Raw genomic sequence first — 22,971 nt, 5'->3', positions numbered from 1 at the left:
GGGACACCCCGGAGCCCTGGCAGCGCAGGGCACAGCCCGGGTATGCTTTCTATTATGGTATCTGACCGAGATCAGGGCCCCCAGGGCACCTGGTGCCCGGTGCCGGCTCTGCTGAGCCAGCCCTGCTCTGCCAACGCTGCCCGCTTTAAACGAGCAATGCACATGCAGGCCGAGCAGTGGGATTCGGGGCTGGCATTCCAGGCAGACACACCCCTCTGCAGATGCCAGGCCCATCCCCGGAGTGCCAGCCCAGCAGTGCAGTGCACAGAGAACCCCCAAGGCTTGTCTGGTGCCCCCCCCCGTGCCACACGCCTCTCTGCCCCGGGCGGCCCCGGCGCGGGCCACGTGCTGGGCTGGCGGACGCCGGAGAGCGGGCGGCCCCGGCACGTTCCACAGGCCCAGACAGGTGGGAATTTTTCAACTAAATGTTTTTTGGAGGAAAATGATTCCGTGGCACCAGGACATTTTGCGGGAAAGGCTCTCGGGGCCAGCATGGGGCACCCAGGATAGGCCATGGTGCGGGCGCTCATCTGGGAGACCCAGGTCAAGTCCCTGCTCTGCCTGATTGGGATCCTCAGGGACTTGAACCTGGGGGTCCCACGTCCCTGGGGAGAACCCGCCCAGCTGTACTGGTGGTAGCAGCTGGCTGCCGGGTTTGGGCCCCTGGGCTGGTGCTCTCAGGGTGCTCACACTGGTGTGGGGCAGTGCCCCCTAAGCGAGACATGGCCGAGCTGGGGTTTGCACCCACAGAGCCTGCTGAGGTTTAGCAGGGGCGATTCCGAGTGCGGGCCTGGCCTGTAGCAGCCCTGGGGACATCAGGGAAGCCGAGTGTGGGTGGGGCTGAGCCCCCGGGGAGGATTCGCCAATCCCCTGGGCTGCGATGGAGCCTCTCAGGACGCAGCGTATCCGGCTGCTGCTTAGCATCGGGCCTCTGCCCAGCCCCTGCATGGCCTGGGAGGGGGGGCTGGGACGCTGGTTACAAGGCAGGCGAAGTTTGTCAGGACAGGCGGCTGGAGTGCCGGGCACAGACACCTCAGCGCTGGGCCGTCTGGCTGGGCGTGGAGCCCACCCATTAAACAAAGGGTTAAGGGGCCTTGCGAGCAGCACAGAGATCCTGGGAATTAGGGGAATGGGGGCTCTCCCGGCAGGGTGGGTATGGGGAAGCGAGGGCTGGTGTCCACCGAGGCCCCTGCAGGCACCCTGGGAAAGGGGAAGCTCCCCATGGTGCTGTGCCAGATCTCGGGGCGGAGCTGAGCCCAGGGCCCCAACCACCTAATTCCAAAGCAGGGAAGGGGACAATCTGCTTTTAATTTCCTGGCCTTTGTAGCCCGGCCAAGACCCACTCCGGAGAGCCAGGCGTGGGCCCAGCAGAGCGCGAGGCAGGTCGGGGGGGCCGGGATCCGTGGAGGGGAGAACAGAGCTCCCAGGACAGGGGGATCCGGCCAGGCTGGGCTCCCCACTGCGAGGGGACCTGCGCTTTGGGGACCCCTGGCAATGCTGGGCCCAAAGAGGAGACGGCCCGGGCGGGCGCCGGGCTGGGTTCTCGTCCTGGCCCAGTAAATCACCCCCCTCTTGGCGCCTTTGTTTCCCTCCAGCCCTGGGCATGGGGGGCACCTTAGGGTTGCCCCCCGAGGTTCTGCCCCTTTCCCCAAGGCCCCGCCCCCATCGCTCGCTCTTCCACCTCTTTTCCCCTCACTGGCTGGATTGTCTCCCCCCTCCATGGTTCCCTCTTCTCTGGGGCCGGGCTGGGACCCAGGTTAGAGCAGGGGCTGGGCAGTACATCTGACCGGACATTAGGGTGGCCAACTTTCTAATCGCACAAAACCGAATGCCTCTGCCCCGCCCCCCCGCTCCATCCCCCTCCCTCCTTCGCTTGCTCTCCCCAACCCTCACTTTCACCAGGCTGGGGCAGGGGTTGGGGTGCAGGAGGGGGGTGAGGACTCCGGCTGGGCTGCAGGTTCTGGGGTGGGGCTGGAGATGAGGGGTTTGGGATGCAGGAGGGGGCTCCGGGGCTGGAGCTGAGGGGCTCAGAGTGTGGGAGGGGGTGTGGGCTTTGGGGTGGGGCCAGGGATGGGGAGTTTGGGGTGCAGGAGAGGGCTGGGGTATTGGAGGCTCCGGAAGGGAGTTTGGGTGCGGCAGGGGACTCTGGGCTGGGACAGGGGGTTGGGCTGTGGGAGGGGCCTCGGGGTGTGGGGTCCCGGTGGTGTACCTTGGATCCCAGAAGCGGCCGCCAGGTCCCTGCAGCCCCTAGGCACACGGTGGTCCCCGGCCGATGGGAGCTGCGGAGCCGGCCCTCGGGGCAGGGGCAGTGTGCGGAGCCTACCTGGCCACCCATGTGCCGAGGGGCTGCAGGGACCTGGCGGCCGCTTCCGGTAGCCACGTGGAGCCAGGGCAGGCAGGGAGCCTGTCTTAGCTCCGGGCCCCCGCTGCACCCCCGACCGGACTCTTAACGGCCCGGTCAGCGGTGGCTTTACGTTCTGGGCACCTGCCAACCTGAGGCACGATGGGGCCTGCAAGCGTCTCTGCAAAGGTTTCACTGGGTGTGGATAATACGAGGGGGCTGGAGACAGCGGAGGGGCACTCAGGGGATAGTCAGTGGGCAAGTGGGGATACACGGGATACCTGGGGGACAGGTGCAGTGTGTGGACGAGAAGATGGGAACGTACAATGGGAGCTGCGTGCAGCACAGGGAGATGGGTCAGGGGGCACAGGGGGCACATGGAACACGGGGGGTTAGGTGTAGGGGTGCAGCATATGTGGGGGGCACAGGGGGTGTATGGGGCACGGGGGGTTAGGTGTAGGGGGTGCAGTGTATGTGGGGGGCACAGGGGGTGTATGGGACACGGGGGGTTAGGTGTAGGGGGTGCAGCGTATGTGGGGGGCACATGGGGTGAATGGCACACTGGGGTTAGGTGTAGGGGTGCAGCATATGTGGGGGGCACAGGGGGTGAATGGGACACTGGGGTTAGGTGTAGGGGTGCAGTGTATGTGGGGGGTGTGACGAAGTTTGACTGTTCTTAATGTTTCCTCTGAATAGTGTGGGGGTGCCTCAGTTTCCCCTAGGCAGTTCTTAAGTATCTAGGGGATGGGGTAAGGGTGTATGATCGTTGCAGAGCCCTAGAGGGCAGGTGTGTGCAGGGGTCTGGACACAGAGAATGGCCGACACCCTGTTTCCTGGCCACTGATGGCCTGGGCCCTTCCCCCCTGCAAGGTGAGAGCTGAAGGGTTGGAGAACAAAGGAATCAGGTGACCTCCTGGCCCGGGAAAGGAACAAAGCCCAGAGGAGGAGGGGCTGGAGGGGGTTTTCAGTTTGGGGCTGGCTGGGACATGGAGTGAAGTGCAGACGTGGTTGTCTGGCTCACTGCCCCCCAGAATGGACCCAGCTGAGGGGTCCCGTTCTCTGCACCTGCAAGCTCTGTTTTAGACCATGTTCCTGTCATCTAATAAACCTTCTGTTTTACTGGCTGGCTGAGAGTCACGTCTGACTGCGAAGTTGGGGTGCAGGACCCTCTGGCTTCCCCAGGACCCCGCCTGAGTGGACTCGCTGTGGGAAGCACACGGAGGGGCAGAGGATGCTGAATGCTCCGAGGTCAGACCCAGGAAGGTGGAAGCTGTGTGAGCTGCGTGTCCTGAAGACAGGCTGCTCACAGAAAGGCGACTGCCCCAGAGTCCTGCCTGGCTTCCTGGGGAGCAGTCCCAGAGCATCGCCCGGGGACTCCGTGACAGGGGGCACGGGGTGTTAGGTGTAGGGGTGCAGCGTATGTGGGGGGCACAGGGGGTGTATGGGGCACGGGGGTTAGGTGTAGGGGGTGCAGTGTGTGGGGGGGACAGGGGGTGTATGGGGCACGGGGGGGTTAGGTGTGGGGGGTGCAGTGTGTGGGGGGACAGGGGGTGTATGGGGCATGGGGGTTAGGTGTAGGGGGTGCAGCGTATGTGGGGGGCACGGAGGGTGTATGGGACACGGGGGTTAGGTGTAGGAGGTGCAGCGTATGTGGGGGGCACAGGGGGTGTATGGGGCACGGGGGTTAGGTGTAGGGGGTGCAGTGTGTGGGGGGGACAGGGGGTGTATGGGGCATGGGGGTTAGGTGTAGGGGGTGCAGCGTATGTGGGGGGCACGGAGGGTGTATGGGGCACGGGGGGTTAGGTGTAGGGGTGCGGTGTATGTGGGGGGCATGGGGGGGTGTATGGGGCACGTGGGTTAGGTGTAGGGGTGCGGTGTATGTGGGGGGCACGGGGGGTGTATGGGGCACGGGGGGTTAGGTGTAGGGGTGCAGTGTGTGTGGGGGGGCACAGGGGGTCCCCGTGTGCGGGGAGGGTCACAAGGGATACATGGGGGGTGGGGCACAGGGCGGTCAGCCCCGCCCCCCTTGAGGTACCGGAAGCGCCCGGACCCTTTAGAGGGCGGCACCGGCCGGAAGTGCCCGGCGCGCAGAGGCTGCCGCACGGGCTGGACCGGAAGTGTCGTGTCCACGTGGGGACGGGGACGCGGAGGCATGGGGCGCGAGGGCAAGGTGCGGGGGGCCGCGGGGGGCGCCAGGGGCCAGGATGGGGGGAGGGGAGCGTGGGGGGGCTGGTCGTGGGGAGGGGAGCGTGGGGCGGGCTGGTCGTGGGGAGGGGAGCGTGGGGGGGCTGGATGTGGGGGGGCAGGGGAGCGTGGGGGGGCTGGACATGGGGGGGCTGGTCGTGGGGAGGGGAGCGTGGGGGGGCTGGACGTGGGGAGGGGAGCGTGGGGGGGCTGGACGTGGGGAGGGGAGCGTGGGGCGGGCTGGACGTGGGGGGGAGGGGAGCGTGGGGCGGGCTGGACGTGGGGGGGAGGGGAGCGTGGGGCGGGCTGGACGTGGGGAGGGGAGCGTGGGGCGGGCTGGACGTGGGGGGGAGGGGAGCGTGGGGGGCAGGACGTGGGGGGGAGGGGAGCGTGGGGGGGCTGGACGTGGGGAGGGGAGCGTGGGGCGGAGGGGAGCGTGGGGCGGGCTGGACGTGGGGGGGAGGGGAGCGTGGGGCGGGCTGGTCGTGGGGGGGAGGGGAGCGTGGGGCGGGCTGGACGTGGGGGGGAGGGGAGCGTGGGGGGGCTGGACGTGGGGGGGAGGGGAGCGTGGGGCGGGCTGGACGTGGGGGGGAGGGGAGCGTGGGGGGCAGGACGTGGGGGGCCTGCTGACCCCCTGCCCCTCCCCCGCAGACCAAGAACCAGAAGCGGGCACGGGCGGCCGCCCAGCAGCGGGCTCAGGACCAGTTCGCCTCCGTCCCTCACTCGTTTGTCTTCCACCGCGGGCGCGTGGGCCGGAGCCTGCAGCAGCTCATCCTGGACGTGCGGCGGGTGATGGAGCCGTTCACAGCCAGCACCCTACAGGTGAGCCCCCCGCCCCGGGGTCCCGGCCGCCCCGGGGTCCCGCGAAGCCTGCCGGTCCACGGAGGCTGGGCTTTGAATTCAAGGCTGTGCGGGCAGGACGCTTGGGTTCTGTCCCGGCTCCAGGAGGGCCGCGGGGTCTAGTGTGTTAGAGAGGAGGTGGGGTGGGAGCCAGGACCCCGGGGTTCTCTCCTGGCTCTGGGAGGGGAGCAGAGTCTCTGGGAACACCCCTTTTTAGCCCCCCAAGTGCAGGCCGCAAGCCCCGAGGTGAGCGTAGCGCGACACTTGCTGTCTTCCAGGTGCGGAAGAAGAACTCCCTGAAGGATTTTGTGGCGGTGGCAGGGCCTCTGGGCGTGACACACTTCCTGGTCTTCACCAAATCCCCCACCAATGTCAACTTCGTAAGTGGTGCGATGGGGGCCGGAGGGAAAGCCCTCAGTCCCCCAGCTCCGTACCTGGTCAGGCTGGAACACCTCCCTGGGTTCAGTAAGGGGCAGGCCTCCCCCCATGGCTAGGAAAGGTCTTACTGGGGCCTTTGCTGATTGCTTGAGCCTCTTTGTGCCTGCCACCACCTTCCCCTACAGCCCGGTCCAGAGCACAGAGCCGGCACTGTCCGGCACTGCACCGAGCTGGGGTGCAGGGAGGCTTGTGCCTGGCTGGGTGCCCCTCTTTCTAGTTCCAGTGACATTCCTTCCCCTGGGGTCTCCTATGGCGGATGCAGCTGATGAAGCAAATCTTACTGAGCATGCTCTGTGATTTCAGTTCCAAAGTAAACGCACTGATGTATCCGTCCCGCTGGGCAGATCGAGAGGAGCAGACAGGGCAGCCTGCTCAGCACCGGGCCTGGCACTGCCCTGGTGGGCAGGTGCTGACCATGCCCAGCCCTGACTCTTGTGTCTCTCTGTCTCTCTCCCGCAGAAACTTGTCCGTCTCCCCGGAGGCCCAACACTGACCTTCAAAGTCACGCAGGTGGGTGCTGGGCACGTTGGGCCGGGGGTCCGGAGCTGCCCCCGCCCGTTAGTCTGGGATTAGCGCGGGCAGGTTACTCCTGCCTCCTTAAATCCCAGGCCAGCTCAACTTGTGTGGGTTGTGGGTGTCCAAGTCTGTCCCTGGCCAGAGCTGGGCGTGTGTCCCCTCTGGGGGAGGGGATGCTACCCGCGCAGCGATCACGCTGCTGCCCTGGCTTCCCCGTGCGCTGTTGAGCACAAGCCGGGGATGCCAAGAGGTGAGGCCCCCTCCCTGGTCCAGCTAGTCAGCCCAGAGCCCCCCATGCCTCTCGCCAGCGCCCCAACCTCCCGCTCCCTCCGCCCTCCAGTACTCGCTCATCAAGGACGTGGTGTCGTCACTCAAGCACCACCGCATGCACGAGCAGCAGTTCACGCACCACCCGCTCCTGGTGCTCAACAGCTTCGGGCTGCAGCAGATGCACGTCAAGCTGATGGCCACCATGTTCCAGAACATGTTCCCCTCCATCAACGTGCACAAGGTGGGTGCGTGGGGGGAGGAGGCACTTGGGGAGCAGGATTGAGGCCCCCCAGCCCGTGCTGCAGGAAGCATGGGGTTCCCTGGGGGCTGGCAGGGGTAGGGGGAAGACCCGCTGTGGCTAGTGCTCATCTCTGGTGCTCACCGCCGTGCGGCTCTGCCCCCAGGTCAACCTCAACGCCATCAAGCGGTGCCTGCTGATCAGCTACAACGCGGACACCCAGCTCCTGGACTTCCGGCACTAGTAAGGGTCTGCGCTGGGGACCATCAGGGGCCAAGCACCACGGCTTCTCCGGGCTCCCTGGTTCCATGGCTGGGCACCAAGGGAGATCAACTGGGCTGTGTGAGAGGGGAAGGGAGGCTCTGTCTCGGCAGGTGACCCCTACGCCTCTGGATGCTGGCAATGAGGGTATAGTCTGCTGATGGTTCGGTGATTTCATCCTACAGTAAATGCTCTGAGGCATCCAGCGAGCGGGAACCGGCAGGGATGGCTGACAGACTCCTCCTCCTCCTTCCCGGGGGTCACCTGCATCCCCAGCAGCTCAGGGCATGGTGCTGAGCGCCTGGCGTAGAACTCGGCCCCGTCCCAGCAGCGGGGGAGAGCAGGGTGTGCGGGGGTGGGCTGTGCTCCTTGCTCTGCTGGCTCCAACCCCTCATCTCTACGGCCTGACCGGAGCCGTGCAGTGCGTGGCGAAGTGCCAGCCCGGGAGCAGCTGCGGAGCGCTGGGTTCGAATCCCACTGCAGTTCCTCTGGCGCTGTCTCCCTCAGTCAGTTCCCTGCCATTGCCAGGCTACCCCGGCTGGCAGACCGGCTAAGCTGCTCAGTCCCGTCTGCCCTTGAGCCCCGTGATTCCTTCCTGAGCCCCTTCTGGTGCACGAGCTGGGTCCCTCTCGGCCCCTCCTGCTCCCAGAGACCCCCTGCCTGCTGAACTGGTGCATGACCCCTCCCGTCTCCTCTCCCCCAGCAGCCTGAAGGTGGTGCCTGTAGGGGCGAGCAAAGGCCTCAAGAAGCTGCTGCAGGAGAAGTTCCCCAACATGAGCCGGCTGGAGGACATCAGTGAGCTGCTGGCCAAGTGAGCGCTGGGCCCTGCGCGCCGGGGGCCGGGCTGGGATCTGAGACACTGCAGCTGCGTGCAGTGCTTGGCGGCTCGGAGTCGGCCCTGCCCACTGCTCCCACTGGCAGCTTACCCCACGTCGCCCTTCTTGAGCTTGGGAACCAGGAGCTGAGTGCCCGGGGCTTGGGGACTTGCCCACTGGGCCGGAGCTAGGGGACGGGCCTCTGAGGCTGCACTTCTGCAATGGAGCAGAGATTGGCTTAGAGCCGGGGTGGGCAGTTGGGAGCCAGGACTCCTGGGTTCTGTTCCAGCTCTGGGAGGGGAGTGGGAGTCTAGTGGTGAGAGTAGGGGATGCTGGGAGCCAGGACTCCTGGGTTCTCTCCCCGGCTCTGGGAGGGGAGCGGTGTCTAGTGGGTCAGTGCAGGGCTCTGCCACGTTGTGTCCTGTGACCGGCTGGGTTTTCTCTGCAGGGACATTAACCTGTCGGAGAGTGAGGCCGAGCAGGACGGGACCCACAATATCCTGGAGCTGCCCCAGGCCTACGCGGGCCGGGGGAACATGAAGGCCCAGCAGAGTGCCGTGCGTCTCACTGAGGTGTGTGCTGCAGCCAGGGGCAGGGGGTGGAGCCGGCTGGCAGGGCGTGATGAACACAGAGACCTTGATAGAACCGTGATCTTCAAAGTAAACGTTCTGATCCGGCCATGGGGCTGCGTGGGAGGCTGGGAGGGCTCCACACCCCCTGCCTGCTCTGCCCCCAGCTGTAACCGGGCAGGGGCCTGGGGCCGGCCCTGGTCTGATGGGTTCTGTCACCTTCCTCGCAGATTGGTCCCCGAATGACCCTGCAGCTCATCAAGGTGGAGGAAGGGTTGAGCCAGGGCAACGTGCTTTACCACAGCTTCAGTAAGTGCCCTGCCCGACCCGGCCCCCCTCCGGGTCCGCAGGCTCCAGGCCCCACGTGACTCCCGTTCCTGCCCTTGAGTGGCGAGTTCGAATCCCTGGGGTCCATCCCCACTGAGCTCCTCCCCCTTCCCCCCCAGTTCTCAAGACGGAGGAGCAGCTCCAGGTGGCCCTGGCCCGGAGGGAGGAGCGACTGCGGCTGAAGGCAGAGCGGCGCTGCCGGCAGGAGGCCGATGTGCAGCGCAAGGAGGCGCAGCGGGAGGCCCACAGGTGAGCGGGAGGCCCCCCATCGCTGGGGCAGCAGCCACGGGCGGGGGATGGGGGTGGGCTTGAGGGAGACGGGCCAGGAACCCCAGCCTGGGTCTGGGCCGGCTGCAGCCCCGGAGCCTGCACGGGCCCTGAGCCTGGCCCTGTTCCCCGCGGTGCGGTGCATGCTGGGAGTTGTAGTCCCCTCGGGGCCCGACGCTGGTGCTTTGCTTTGGGGTGCAGGAAGCAGAGCCTGGCAGGGATCAAGAGGAAGCAGCAGCAGCAGCAGGGGGAGGATGGCGACAGCGGTGCTGAGGATCCTGGGATGCCGGAGGACCAGGACCCGGCCGACCAGTCAGATGACGACGCGGAATATTACCGGCAGGAGGTGGGCGAGGAGCCCGACCAAGGTGAGTCGTGACCCAGATGATCTGTGCTCGGAGCTGGGCTGCTGGCACCGGCCCCGGGACGGGGGAGCCAGGGCCCCCGAGTCTCCATGCCGGGAGCAGCTGATGATGCGAATCTTCCTGAGCGTGTTCTGTGATTTCAGTTCAAAGTAAACGCACTGATGCACCCGGCCCCCAGCCCTGCCGCATGGACTGCGCCTAGCCCCCCGGCATTGCAGTGCCCGGCCCCTGGCAGCAGTGGCCTTGCACTGGGTCTAGCTTAGGCTGGTATTGAAGCCTAGTTTTGGGGTCCCATCTTCAGCCAGCTCTGACCTCTGGAGCACGGATCCCTTGGTGGGTGGTTCTGGTAACCCAGCCTGGGGCCATCTCACAGCCCCGTCGCCCTATCTCCCCTGCCCTATGGCTGTTCCCATTCCCTACCCAAGGGGCCTTGCCGGTCCTGGATTGTGACTCTCCTCTCTGGTTCTCCCCTGTCTCTAGATCTGTTCCCTAAAAGTGCTAAGAGGAAACACGGGCCCCAGCGCTCCCCCCAGCCCAGCAAGAGACTCCGAACCAGCCAGGCTGGGGGGCAGCCTGCCAGCCCCCAGCCAGGCAGAGCCAGCCGCAAGGCGAAGCACAGGAGCCTCCCTGGCCAGCAGCAGAGGGGTGGGCGCAGCCCCAGGGAGCCGGGGATCTCACAGAGGCCTGGCCAGCAGAAGGACCCACGGAGCCCCAAGGCCCACAGGCGGCAGGAAGGAGCACGGAGTCTGAAGCCAAAAGGACCCACGCAGCAGGGAACCAAGCGGGGCCTTAGGGTCCCTGGCTCCAAGTTCAAAGGGCCAGGGAAGCCGGGACTGCAGAGGAAGCAGGCAGCCCGGGGGAAAGGGGTGCTCCAGAGGCCCAGGGCCCCCAAAAAGGGGTGGCACTAGCCCCTCCAGGACCCTCAACCTTGTCCATAGACTGGGGGAAGGGGGGGAGTGTGCTGGATTTCCTGGGCTCTTGGCCCTGTGCTGGCTGGCTGGGCAATACACCACTGCATTCCTCTCGTCTGTCTGTGCTGGTCCTGTGTTTGGGGGGGGGCCACTGCTCTGAGCCAAGATGCGGGTGCCCTCCCCTCCCAGCCTGATCTCTTATGGACCCTACTCAGGCACAAGCCCAATGCTGCCCACCTCGGAGCAGGATGGGATCTGTGGGTGGTTACCTGCCCCTCCCCGAAAGGGTGGCGCAAGGCCCTCCCGCCACCCTCCTGCTGTGGGGGAAGGGGAGGAGCAGCTTCTGCTGTCAGCTGCGAGCAGGAAGGAACTTGCCACTGCTTCCTGCCCCCAGCTGGGCAGCAGCACCGAGCTGGGCCAGGGCAGTGCCAGGTGAGGTGCGGGCAGGGGGAGGCAACTAGCCACGGTTGCAATTCATAGCACAGCGTGTGGGGTCAGGGGCGGGAGGGGGAATGGTTCTGTCCCTAAACCCTCATCCCCGGGCAGAGCTGAGCCCTCCGTTGCGGCGTGAGCAACCAGCTGTGGGGGAAGCAAAGCAGGATGCTGGGGTGGGCATGGAGACACTTCGTGGGGGCTGGCGGCCCAGAGTTGCCGCCTTGGGGGTGGGGGGAGCAATTCTGGCTCTGTGGCAGGCAGCAGGCCCAGGGAAGCACATGCTGGGAAGGGGTTCTCAACCATGAGAGCGTCTCTCCCGCAGGGGCATGGGCAGAGAAAACCAGGAGGGGCAGTTGGCTCCTGCTCCCAGTAGCCCTGCAGCAGCCTGGGGGTAGGGAACACAATCCGGGGGGCCAGCTACGGCAGCTGTGCTGGGTGCACCATGTGGCCAGTCCCACCACCTTTGTTCAAGCTGCACTGGCTGCCAGGGGGCAGGAGGTCCAGGGCCCCCCAGCAGCAGGGGAACAGATGTGGCAGGTGCAGCCTGGTCTCACCCCCCAGCTGTAAAATTCCCCCCTCTCCCAGCCTAGGCTGGGACCCTAGGGCCACTTCGCACCACACTGCACCAGCATCCGGCCTGAAGGGGGGAGGGGAGGCAGGCAGGGAGCCTCGAACTCAGCCTCCCGCTTCCTCTGCCCCAGGATGGCAGCACCAGGCCACCACGGGCCGGGGCCCTTCAAAGCTTCCCTCAGTTCGTTCCAGCAGCAGATGTGGCCTGCGCTGGTGGTCGAGTTCTTCCTGGCCTTCGCCGGCAACGCCTTCGCCATCTACCGCTTCGTGGCCCACGAGCGCACCTGGCACCCGGGCATCGTGTACTCCTTCAACCTGGCCGTCAGCGACCTGCTCTACGCCCTCTCCCTGCCCTTCCTGGCCGCCTACTACTACCCGCCCAAGCACTGGTCCTACGGCCTGGCCCTCTGCAAGCTCGAGCGCTTCCTCTTCAGCTGCAACCTGTACGGCAGCATCTTCTTCCTCACCTGCATCAGCCTGAACCGCTACCTGGGCGTGGTGCACCCCTTCCTGGTGCACGGCCGGCTGGAGCCCCGCCACGCCAAGCTCCTGAGCAGCGCCGGCTGGCTGCTGGTGGCCGGCCTCTCCGCCCCCACCCTCTACTTCTCGGAGCTGCAGCCCCAGGGGAACTGCACCGAGTGCCTGGGCAGCGCCACGGACGAGCAGCTGCCCCGCTACCTGCCCTACAGCCTCTTCCTGGCGGCCTTCGGCTGCAGGCTGCCCTTCCTGCTCACGCTCTTCTCCTACGGGGCCATCTTCCGCACCATCTGCCGCAACCCCCACCTGACGCCGCTGGAGAAGCGCCAGGTGGGGTGGCTGGTGAGCGTGGGGGTGGCTCTCTACGCCGTCTCCTACCTGCCCTACCACACCCTGCGCAACCTCAACCTGGGCCTGCGGCAGCGGCAGGCCGAGGGGCAGGACAAGCAGCACGTGCTGCTCATCCACTCGGCCTACCAGCTCAGCAAGCTCCTGGTCACCCTCAACATCTGCACCCACCCGCTGCTCTACGCCGCCCTGGCCGACAGCATGCGGGCCTGGTGCAGGGCCCCCCGCGGGCAGGACAGGGCCCAGCCCGCAGAGAACATGGCGCTAAAGGCCTGTGGCTGACCCCGGGGATGGAACCAGCCCCCCACCGTTGTGCTGCAGGCCCACAGGACGAGCTTTGCCCCCCCCGGGGCCAGCCGACCATGCAGAGCAGCGGGGTAACAGCAGCTGCTCCAGCCTGGGGGAGACCCCCTGCCCCCACGAGGGGGGGCTGGGCTGGGCTCCTTTGAGATCAGCCATTAAAGCAGAGTCTGAGCCCCCTGCTCCGTGTCCTGTCACTCTCGTATAGGTCCTGGGGCCGGCTGCAGCCGCAACCCCCCTGCAAGGGCTGGGAAGCAGGCCCAGAGCCGCCTGGTTCCTGTGTATGTCACCACGGCCCCCCCCCCCCCCCCCCGCTGCTCTGCTCCCATCACATGGCCACAGGGTGCTGGAGGCTGAGTCAGGACAAGGGCCCGGCCCAGCCCCCACTCCCGCCAGCTGCATCGCATAAAGCCGTGCAGCTCAGCGCAGCCCCTGCAACCCCAAGCTTCCTGCCAGCCCCTCCCAGGCGGGGGAGGAAGTGAGACCGCCACACGCCCGGCGGGGATGAACCTTTATTATGAACCAAGTCTCTCAACAGCAGCAGCCATTCCTGGAGCAGCAGCTGGCAGGGCGCCGGCCTCAGTTGGTGGAGGGTCTGTGTGGGGAAGAGCGGGGTTAGAATGGGAATGAAGCCAGGGGTCAGCTCTAACCTCCCCCTCCCCACGCCCTCCAACCTCCCTCCGCCCCGCCCCAGAGAGGATCCCGAGGGGGGTAGCGACAAGGGGACCCCCGGCATCCGCCCCAGGCCTGGCACTCACTTGGCCCACTCCACGTTGAGGATGAGGTGGTCATAGCCAAAGCCGGAGACACCGGCAATGGCACGGGCAGCATCCTCGCGCCGGTGGAAGCTGATGAAGGCAAAGCCCTGGGGGAGGAGGCAGGTGGTGAGATCAGGGTGGGGGCTCACTCCAGTCCCTGGGACCCCCAGAAAAAAGGGACTGTGGGACAGTGCCTGGCACGGCCTGGTTCTTCGCCCTCACCTTGGACTGCCCCGTGGTCTTGTCCTTGGCCAGGTAGATCCTGGAGATGGAGCCGAAGGGACGGAACAGCTCCTGCAGGTCGGTCTCCCGCGTGTCCTCTGACAGGTTGGTGACCCGGATGGTGGCATTGTCATCGGCTGGGGAGAGGGGGACAGGTCAGGGCAGCCAGCAGGGTGGTGCTGCCAGAGCCCTGGGGACCACAGGCTGGGCAAGCGGGGAACTGTCCGGCACGAGTCACACGCACCGTGCAGGAGGTGCCGTCGGCCCCACTGCGCATGGGGAAACTGAGGCACAGAGCTGGGGGTGGGACCTTGAGTCCAGGCTGCCCTCCAAGCTAGCAGTGAGAAGTGGAAAGGCCACTGGTCTGCAGCTCAGCCCTGCCCCATGGTGGGCGCCAGGCCCCAGCACTTACCCCTGCGGTTAGGCTGCATGGATTCCCCGCGGCGGCTGGCTCCATCCCGCAGACTGGGCGGGACGTACTTCCCAGTCTTGCTCTGCTGGGCCTGGACCGGCTCCGGTTCTGGGAAAGCCGGAAACATGGGGCTTTGAGCAGTGCCCAGACCCCACCCATCCCCCACCTCCGGAGACCTGCCTGCCCCTCAGACCCCACTGGGGAGCCCCCACTGCACCCCCTCCCCAGGGACCTGCCCGCCCCTCAGCCACCACTGGGGAGCCCCCACTGCACCCCCTCCCTGGGGACCTGCCTGCCCCTCCGCCACCACTGCGTGGCCCTGCTGCACACACCCTGTGACCCTAAGAGCGACCAGATGTCCCGTTTTTATAGGGACAGTCTCGTTCTTTTGGACTTACATAGGCACCTATTACCCCCCCACCCCCTGTCCCGTTTTTTCAACGTTGCTATCTGGTCACCCTACTAAGAGCCCTTGAAGCCAGTTGGCAGAGGAGCACCCAAACGGCATTTGTAACCTCTACAATCACCAGCGACCCGCTGGCTGGTCGGGCTGCATAGGATGAGTTGTGTGCACTGAAAAGACGTTCTTAAAATCTCCTGTGGAGGCAGCAGATCAACCCGCCTGCCCGAGGCCAAGGGATGGGCACTGCCCTGTCTGCAGGGACCAGGCTAACAAGCGGAGGAGAAAGCTCCATAGCTTGCTGACAAGCAAAGGACAACAGAAGGACCTGTGCCTCGAAGGCAACCGAAGTAACCAAGCCAGCGGAGAGGGCAAAGGAACCCAAGGCTTGGGGCTTGCCCCCAAAGAATAAGCAGCTGGCAGAGGGGCTTTGCCTGGGTTCACTTTTCAGAGGTTTTCGGGATGACGGAAGGGGACAAGGAGGGCCCTGCAGTATCCATCCAAGGGGACAAAGGGGTCAGCACCCTCTGGCTCTGCAACCCCTGGATCCTTGGCTGCAGTGAATGCTTCCAGGCAGGCAAGGTTTGGAGTGGCAGAATAGGGCATCTGCTGGAGAGGCAGGCGGGCTGGGGCAGCAGGGAGCCTCTGCACTCCAGCTGCGGGGTAACACAGGGCGTCTGGGTCTGGGCTCCCCAAGGACAGCGGCATGCCGCCGTCGCAGGATTTACACACCTGGGGCTGGGGCTCACACTTCAAGCACTGGCTTTGAAGTGACTCAGAGCAGAGCTGGCCTCCGCTTGGGGGTTTCTGGTGATTTTGGGTGAGGCAGTAAAACGAAAAAAGGATAAAAACGAGCAGCGGCGAAACTGCCCCAAAGCTGGATCTGGCCAGGCGGGGGCTGCACAGAGGCGGGGGCTGCAGGAGCTGAAAGGAGAGCAGAGCCGGGGAGGCAGGAAACAGCTGCCCACCAGCGAACTATGGACTGCAAGCAGCAGCAGCCCCAGAGAAGGAAAGGCAGCCAAGCTGAATGAGGGGGCACGGCTCCCAGGTATTCCCTATCCCCATGGCACGCCCCAGTGGACCGAACTGGAACCGGGCAGGGGGGTTAGAAGAATCCATCACCCCTTCTGATACTGAGAATCCAGCACAAGGGAGTCCCCACGCTGGGTGACCCATTTGGCGTACTTAGCGAGACGGGCGCAGACAGGCTTTGAAATACACGCATGAGCCGAGATTTCCAACAGACTCCAAACCCCCCAAAGCCCCAGCTGAGTCAGAGCGTGCGTAGGGCGGGCAATTTAACCAAGAGACAGGCAAAGGGGCAGAGTCACGCCCCCGCTGCGCCCCCCTCCACCGGCTCTCCCCACCCATCCCCCTCCTCCAGGGACCTGCCTACCCCTCAGCCTCCATTGGGGAGACCCTGTTGCTCCCCCTGCCCATCCCCTTGATTAATCCAGAGTGCCCCCACTGTACTCCCGGGCTCCCACCTGCCCTGTTCAACCCCCGTGCAGGGACTCTGCCCTCCCCGGGGCATGGGTCCACCCGCACCTCCTGGAAGCTTCTCCTTCTCGCCCGTGGACAGGCCCAGCTGCTCAGCCAGCTCCTTCTGCATGGGGCCCAGCGTGTCCTTGTAGGGGCAGCGCGTCGTCCAGTGGTCACCCTTGCAGATCCGGCACGACACGATCTTCTGCCCCTTCAGCTTGTTCATGGGGTCCTCCTCCTCCTGGCAGTTCAGGTCCTGCAGCAGACGGGGCAGGGCCGTCAGCCCCAGGAAGCCCTCCCCACCTGGGACTCCCACATCCTCCTGCCCATTCCCCACCCCACTACCCCAAAGCCGGCGAGCCAAGGCTCCCCCCCCCCCCCCCCGTCTCAGAGTAGCCCAGGGCAGACAGACCTGTCGGATGCTGTCAGAGCCCTGTGCCCCTCACCCCCGCTGGGTCCCCTCGAGATCCCATTAGCCACCCAGAGACCTACTTCACCCCCCAGAACCCCTGGCCAGCCCAGCCCCCACCCCCGCACTCACCTCCTTGCTGGTGATGAAGGTCATGAAGACATCATCGCTCACTGTGGTTGTGGCCACATTGGGGCCCGGAGCATCAAACTCAGAGTTGCCGAATTTCTTCCAGTTCTGGGCGAGAGCCAATGGTCACAGTGGGTGTTGAGGAGCTGATGGGGCCATGCTCTCCCCCCCCGCACACACACACTTCCCTAGGCCTTGCCCCCTCTCGCAGGACCTGACACCAAGTGCCCCGCAGGCATGGGAGCCCCAGCAAGGCCAGCCCCTAGTAGCCCCAGGAAAGCCCCACTGTCTCTGACCCCCTGCCCCGGCTCAGCAGCCCCCACTGCCCAGCAGAGGGTTAAGCCAGGGTAAGGGCAAAGGGCTTCCAGGAGCGCAGTGGGGATGGAAGGAGGGACACAGAACTGGAGGGACAAGGGAGACCTGGCAGCAAGATGAGGGATGAGGCAGAGCCCTGGGGTGAGCTGGCAGGGCTGGGAAGGATTTCCCAGCTCCCTGCATAGACATCTGCTAAGCTACCCCCAAGGCGAACAGCCTATGCGGATTAACGCCTCGTGGCCCTGCTATCCCAGTGCGGAGCCCACTCACCTTCCGCCGCGCCACAGCCTTGGAGGCCTTCCTGGTCTCAATTCGGAAGGTGCGGATGATCTGCAGAGGAACAACAGTACCAGTCGCTGAGTGCCATGGGGGCAGGCGGGGTCATGGCGTGCCAAGGGGAGTGGTGCTGAAGCTGGGCCCGCAACCAGATGCTCCAGTTGGAGACATGCTTGGCTGCTTCGCTCCGGCTCCAGCCACGCCTGCATTCCAATGGGGTGGAACACCACACGTGGGTGCTCTGCAATTGGGGTATTCCTTGGGGGCTAGGCCTTGCAATTAGGAGAAAGCGGAGGGGAAGGGAAAAGCAGACAAAGCCACCCAGTCAGGGGAGCTCCACTGCTTAGGATATACGGCCCTGCCCCGGGGAAGGGGCTGTGGGGAGCGATCCTGCCCCCAGGACGGGAACAGGCTGGCTTGGACCAAGTGGATTTTCCAGCGGGAGCTGGGGAGGATTCCAGCCTGAAGCCCGGTGCACTGTGGGGCCCGCTCCCCAGTCCCACCACTTACCTTCACCTTGCGCCCATCCTCCTCCTCCCGGTACTCTGTGATGGTTTTGATGTTCCCGTTGATGAGCTCTTTTGGGGATGGGAGGGGACCTGCAGAGGGAAGTGGGGAGGCTGGTGAGACAGCTGCGTGACTGGGTGTTCCCAGCATAGGGTCCCACGTCCCGACTCTTACCTGCTTTCAGCAGCTCAACATCTGCACTCAGGTCCCCGCTCAGGAGGGTGTCCTTCAGCCCCCCGCTCAAAGGGGTGTCCTTCAGCCCCCCGCTCAAAGGGGTGTCCTTCAGCCCCCCGCTCAAAGGGAGGTCCTTCAGCAGCTCGCTGGTGATGCATTTGTCTGAGGAGGGGAAGCGGCTGTTATGCCACTGCGCGGTCTCAGAGCTGAGCTAACAATAGGGGTGGAGGGCTGGGAATGAAGTCCCCCCGCACCCTGGGGGCTGGGGATCGGAGAGGCTGCACTGCCATCCTGGTACAGGGCACACTCAAGTCCTGCAACTGAGCCCCTGGGGGACTGCACGGGCATGAATCTCACATCCCAACAGGGTGTGGGGGGTCAATGGGGAATCATCAGGTCCACATGAGGGGGGCCCAAGGAGCAGAGCTGCCCTGGGGGTGGGGGAAAGCCCCCTGAGCAGGCGCTGACCTTGCACTCATCCCTACAGCATCTCAGCGTAACCAGCAACGTGTCTAATCCCCGCCCCCCCCAGGTTAAACCAATGTTCCTCTCTAATTTTTTTACATCCACATGCGAAATGAATTGTGTTACGTGCACCAATATGGAGGTGATGTGTGGCAGGGGTGGGGCCCATGGGTTCAGAGTGTGGGGGGACCTCAGGGCTGGGGTAGAGGCTTAGGTGGGGTGATGGCTCTGGCTAGGGGAGAAGGGTCAGGTGGGGGCACGGATGAGGAGTTTGGGGTGTGGCGGGGGGCTCAGAGCCAGAGGGTTTGGGTGGGGGTGGGCTCTGGGCGGGGGAGGGAAGAGGGTTTTGGGGTGCAGGCTGCCCTGGGGCTTTGGCAGGGAGACTGGACCCCCTCCCCAGCTCTCTCCCCGCAGCAGCCTGGGGCCGAGGCGCCTCTCCGGGGCCACGCAACTTAAAGGAAACTTAGGGTTAAACAGGCCAACAAGTGAAGTGTTAATGGGGGTGGGCGGGGGGACCAGCCTCCCCCAGTGATTTACCAGCTCCACCCCAGCACTAGAGCCGGGGCGGGGGGCAGAACAATGTGATGGGGGCATGGGGGGGCACCAAGGCCTGGGCCGGGGTCTCCGTGCTGGGGGCGGGGCTTGTGCTGGGGGCGGGGCTTCGGGGCTTCTCACCATCGTCTCCCTCCTCCTCCACCTGATCGGCCCAGCTGGGCTTCGAGCTGCGGAGACAGAGAGAGTCAGAGGCCGCCAGCCCCCTCCTCACCCCGCCCCCCGGAGCCCCCCCGACCCCCTCCTCACCCTGCCCCCCAAGTCCCCCCAGCCCCCCGATCCCCTCCTCACCCTGCCCCCCCAAGTCCCCCCCCAGCCCCCCCGACCCCCTCCTCACCCTGCCCCCCGGGGCCCCCCCTCCTCACCCCGCCCCCCGGAGCCCCCCCGACCCCCTCCTCACCCTGCCCCCCAAGTCCCCCCCAGCCCCCCCGATCCCCTCCTCACCCTGCCCCCCGGGGCCCCCCTCCTCACCCCGCCCCCCGGGGCCCCCCAGAGCCCCCCCGACCCCCTCCTCACCCTGCCCCCCGGGGCCCCCCTCCTCACCCTGCCCCCCGGGGCCCCCCAGAGCCCCCCCGACCCCCTCCTCACCCCGCCCCCCGGGGCCCCCCAGAGCCCCCCCGACCCCCTCCTCACCCTGCCCCCCGGGGCCCCCCTCCTCACCCCGCCCCCCGGGGCCCCCCAGAGCCCCCCCGACCCCCTCCTCACCCTGCCCCCCGGGGCCCCCGGGAGCCCCCCCGACCCCCTCCTCACCCTGCCCCCCAAGTCCCCCCCAGCCCCCCCGATCCCCTCCTCACCCTGCCCCCCCAAGTCCCCCCCAGCCCCCCCGACCCCCTCCTCACCCTGCCCCCCGGGGCCCCCCCGATCCCCTCCTCACCCCGCCCCCCGGGGCCCCCCCGGAGCCCCCCCGACCCCCTCCTCACGCTGCCCCCCGGGGCCCCCCCGACCCCCTCCTCACCCTGCCCCCCCAAGTCCCCCCCCAGCCCCCCCGACCCCCTCCTCACGCTGCCCCCCGGGGCCCCCCCGACCCCCTCCTCACCCTGCCCCCAAGTCCCCCCCCAGCCCCCCCGACCCCCTCCTCACCCTGCCCCCCGGGGCCCTCCTCACCCCGCCCCCCGGGGCCCTCCTCACCCAGCCCCCCCGACCCCCTCCTCAACCCGCCCCCCGGCCCCCCTCACTCGTAGTCCCCCGTCGGCATCGCGGCGCCTCGCGCAGCAGGACCCGACTTGGTTCGCTCGCGCAGACCGGAAGCGGAAGGCCGCGCGGGGCAGCGAGTCCCAGGCTAGAGCGTCGCCGGAAGCAGGGCCCAGCAAGCAGCCCTGGCGACCGGAAGGGGAATCGCCGCGGTGCATGCTGGGAGCGGGGTGGCCGCGACGCACGGCGTGAGCCGCGGCGCCTGCTGGGACATGGAGTCCTGCGGGCCGTTAGCCCGGCACCGGGGCGCACTGCATGCTGGGAGCCCCACCTGGCCCCCGGGGGGGGAAAGGGAGCCGCACTGCATGCTGGGAGCCGCACCTGGCCCCGGGGGGGAAGGGAGCCGCATTGCATGCTGGGAGCCCCACCTGGCCCCCGGGGGGGAAGGGAGCCGCATTGCATGCTGGGAGCCCCACCTGGCCCCGGGGGGGGAGGGGAGAGGGAGCCGCGTTGCATCCTGGGAGCCGCACCTGACCGGGGGGAGGGGAGGGGAGAGGGAGCCGCACTGCATACTGGGAGCCGCACCTGGCCGGGGGGAGGGGAGAGGGAGCCGCGTTGCATCCTGGGAGCCGCACCTGGCCGGGGGGGGAGGGGAGAGGGAGCCGCATTGCATGCTGGGAGCCGCACCTGGCCGGGGGGGGAGGGGAGAGGGAGCCGCACTGCATGCTGGGAGCCGCACCTGGCGGGGGGGGGGAGAGGGAGCCGCATTGCATGCTGGGAGCCGCACCTGGCCGGGGGGGGCGGGGGGGAGGGGAGAGGGAGCCGCATTGCATGCTGGGAGCCGCACCTGGCCGGGGGGGGGGCGGGGGGGAGGGGAGAGGGAGCCGCATTGCATGCTGGGAGCCGCACCTGGCCGGGGGGGGGCGGGGGGGAGGGGAGAGGGAGCCGCATTGCATGCTGGGAGCCGCACCTGGCCGGGGGGGGGGGCGGGGGGAGGGGAGAGGGAGCCGCATTGCATGCTGGGAGCCGCACCTGGCCGGGGGGGGGGCGGGGGGGAGGGGAGAGGGAGCCGCATTGCATGCTGGGAGCCGCACCTGGCCGGGGGGAGGGGAGGGAGCACAGGTGGGGCGCCCCCTGCAGAGCTGGGCCTGTGCTGCCATGCGGCTGGTCTGGGCACTTCCAGCCCTCAGCCCCGCAGCCCCCCAGCCAAAATGGGGAGACGCCCCGGGAAGGGCTCCTGGCTGGATCCCGCTTGGGGTGCCAGCTTCGGCTGGACGCATTCCTGGAGGTTTCATCCCCACAGTCGCTAATTCGTGGAGAGCCCCGGACAGTCCCGGGGGCCGGCGCCCCTGGATCCAGCCTCGACCATGCGGCGCATAGCCAGGGCAGTAGGGACGCGGGCTGGGGGTGCTAGAGCCGAGCCCTGACGCGCGGCCCAGGCTGCTCTAGGGCCGTCATCGCTCCAGCACACAGGCCCCGCAGCCCCAGGAGTTCTCCCAGCAGGGGCAGAAACGGGACTCGAGAACCGCTGGGAACCCAGGGGCAGGGAAAATGCGTCTGAAAGAAAGCGAGCAGCTGAAAAACAACTTTGCTGAGACCCCTCGGGAGCTGCCTGGCTGCAGCCTGGTGCTGCACCTGCAACCCCTCCCCAGGGGTACTCGTCTAGTGCAGGGACAGCTCTGCCCCAGGCTGAGAACAGGCCTTGGGGAGCTTTCGGTCGCTGAGGCAGTTGATAACCTGTCCTACCACACACAACCTTACACCGGCAGCGCGAGCAGGAGCGCTAGCTTTTGTCAATTCACTGCCGGAAGCTGGATGAGTCTCTCCAACTCTCATTAAGCGTTTAGAGCCCAGCCACCCACTGACCTCCACCCACCCGCTCCTTCCCCCTGGGAAGCGGGAAGCAAATGGAGGTGTGACCAGCCTCTCTTGGACCAGGATACTTTCTCTCTTTACAACACGAATGTAACTATTTTTCTCTTTCCTTTGAAGGGTAGATGGCAGCAGAACATGCGTAAGTCGTCATGCTGCCGTGCGGAGCGTCTGCTGCTTTCTGGGACTCGCTAAAGCGGCGTGGAAAAGGGCAGAACCTTTCCTTCTGCACCGATGGGGAGTTTGAAAGGGAACTGAAGAGTGAGGCACCCACTTCCCACTGATTTTCACTGGGATGAGTCCTTCACACCCAGCAGAGCCCCTCTGAGAATCCCAGCCTGCGTGGCCTATACTGCCCACACCACACCCACAAGCTACCTAACACACAGCAGAGTCTGCCCTTCGCTCCTGACCCCTTTTGGATCAAGACTTGCATAGAAGGCACCATGAGAGTTCTGAATTAATCGCTTGCAAGGCCCAAACGGATCACTGTGATCATCTAAGGAGCCTGAACCACCCTGTGCAGGACTTTTCTCCAGCAGAGCTTTTAGAAAACCAGGCGGTCCTGATTTTAAAAAAAGCGGTCGGTGATGGAGAGTGCACCCCAAACCTTGGGAAGTTGGTCCGGGGTTAATTACTCATTGTGAAAAATGTACATCTTATTTCCAGTCTGGATTTGTCTGGATGTCAAACTCTGAAGCTCTCTGGGACAACTGAGTGCTGATCTGCAATGTCCCTTGGAAATAAAAGGACACTACATTTCCCCCTGTAGCTAACCAGGCTCTGTAACCCTAGCATCCCACTGGGCAGGTTTATTGAAGAGACTAAGACAGACAAGAGCGTTGTTTGAACAAACACTCGAGGGATGTTTCTAAATGAGGAAGATCCAGGGAGCCCTGCTCCCATGTTCTGAAGCAGTTTAGTGTCCAGTTTCCTTTCGGCAGCTATTAAGAGATGCGACACAATCCTACAGATTGTGTAATGTAGCTAGGATACAAGGATTCAATCATCCCAGGACACGGGGGGGTCAGGGCCAGATTCTCAGCGGGGGTAAAGTGGATCGGGTGTAAAGGGAAGTTTTTCTGACTGTGCCGCTCTGACAGCCGCCGCCTTCGTGGCCAACACAGCGGAGGAGCTGGAGAGCGAGAAGCAGGAGCTGCTACAGCGTGCACAAGAGTCCGGCCGGGACAGACGCAGGCCAGCACAGGCGTGGGGACGTGCACCACACACTCACCGGTGTGTCTCAGCACATTGTGCACGTGAGACCTGGTTTAAGGATGCACAACGCCACGGCAACAGCCAGCTTCAGTTAGCCAAACCCCGTCATTCCTCCCTTTGTGGACACAGCACAGCCTCCGGGTGGCAAACAACAGGTGAATGCTGCGTGTGTGTGAC

At 65.9% G+C, this 22,971-nt stretch overlaps 2 protein-coding genes across 2 annotated transcripts; one reads left to right on the top strand and one right to left on the bottom strand.

Moving 5' to 3' along the window:
* Nucleotides 1–4,402: 4,402 nt before the first annotated feature.
* On the top strand, nucleotides 4,403–12,654 carry LOC125627813 (uncharacterized). Its single transcript, XM_075121788.1, has 14 exons — nucleotides 4,403–4,511; nucleotides 5,177–5,347; nucleotides 5,644–5,745; nucleotides 6,263–6,313; nucleotides 6,660–6,830; nucleotides 6,994–7,070; nucleotides 7,792–7,899; nucleotides 8,352–8,475; nucleotides 8,703–8,781; nucleotides 8,919–9,048; nucleotides 9,268–9,434; nucleotides 9,912–10,338; nucleotides 10,532–10,774; nucleotides 11,479–12,654. The coding sequence occupies exons 1-14, from the start codon at nucleotides 4,494–4,496 to the stop codon at nucleotides 12,452–12,454; spliced, it is 2,844 nt and encodes a 947-aa protein (XP_074977889.1). The 5' UTR covers nucleotides 4,403–4,493; the 3' UTR covers nucleotides 12,455–12,654.
* Nucleotides 12,655–12,970: 316 nt separating this feature from the next.
* On the bottom strand, nucleotides 12,971–20,071 carry EIF3G (eukaryotic translation initiation factor 3 subunit G). The gene is given in 13 exon segments (XM_048831472.2): nucleotides 12,971–13,067; nucleotides 13,231–13,337; nucleotides 13,453–13,589; nucleotides 13,865–13,972; nucleotides 15,813–16,002; nucleotides 16,288–16,392; nucleotides 16,870–16,929; nucleotides 17,386–17,474; nucleotides 17,557–17,718; nucleotides 18,697–18,743; nucleotides 19,749–19,759; nucleotides 19,761–19,912; nucleotides 19,915–20,071. Coding segments are annotated over 13 exon segments (1,341 nt in total). The 3' UTR covers nucleotides 12,971–13,051.
* Nucleotides 20,072–22,971: the final 2,900 nt, after the last annotated feature.

The sequence above is a fragment of the Caretta caretta genome, chromosome 20, assembly GCF_965140235.1.
Source record: "Caretta caretta isolate rCarCar2 chromosome 20, rCarCar1.hap1, whole genome shotgun sequence".
Taxonomy (NCBI): domain Eukaryota; kingdom Metazoa; phylum Chordata; order Testudines; family Cheloniidae; genus Caretta; species Caretta caretta.
The sequence above is the reverse complement of the archived record's forward strand: the minus strand, read 5'-3'. Positions and strand labels throughout refer to the sequence as shown.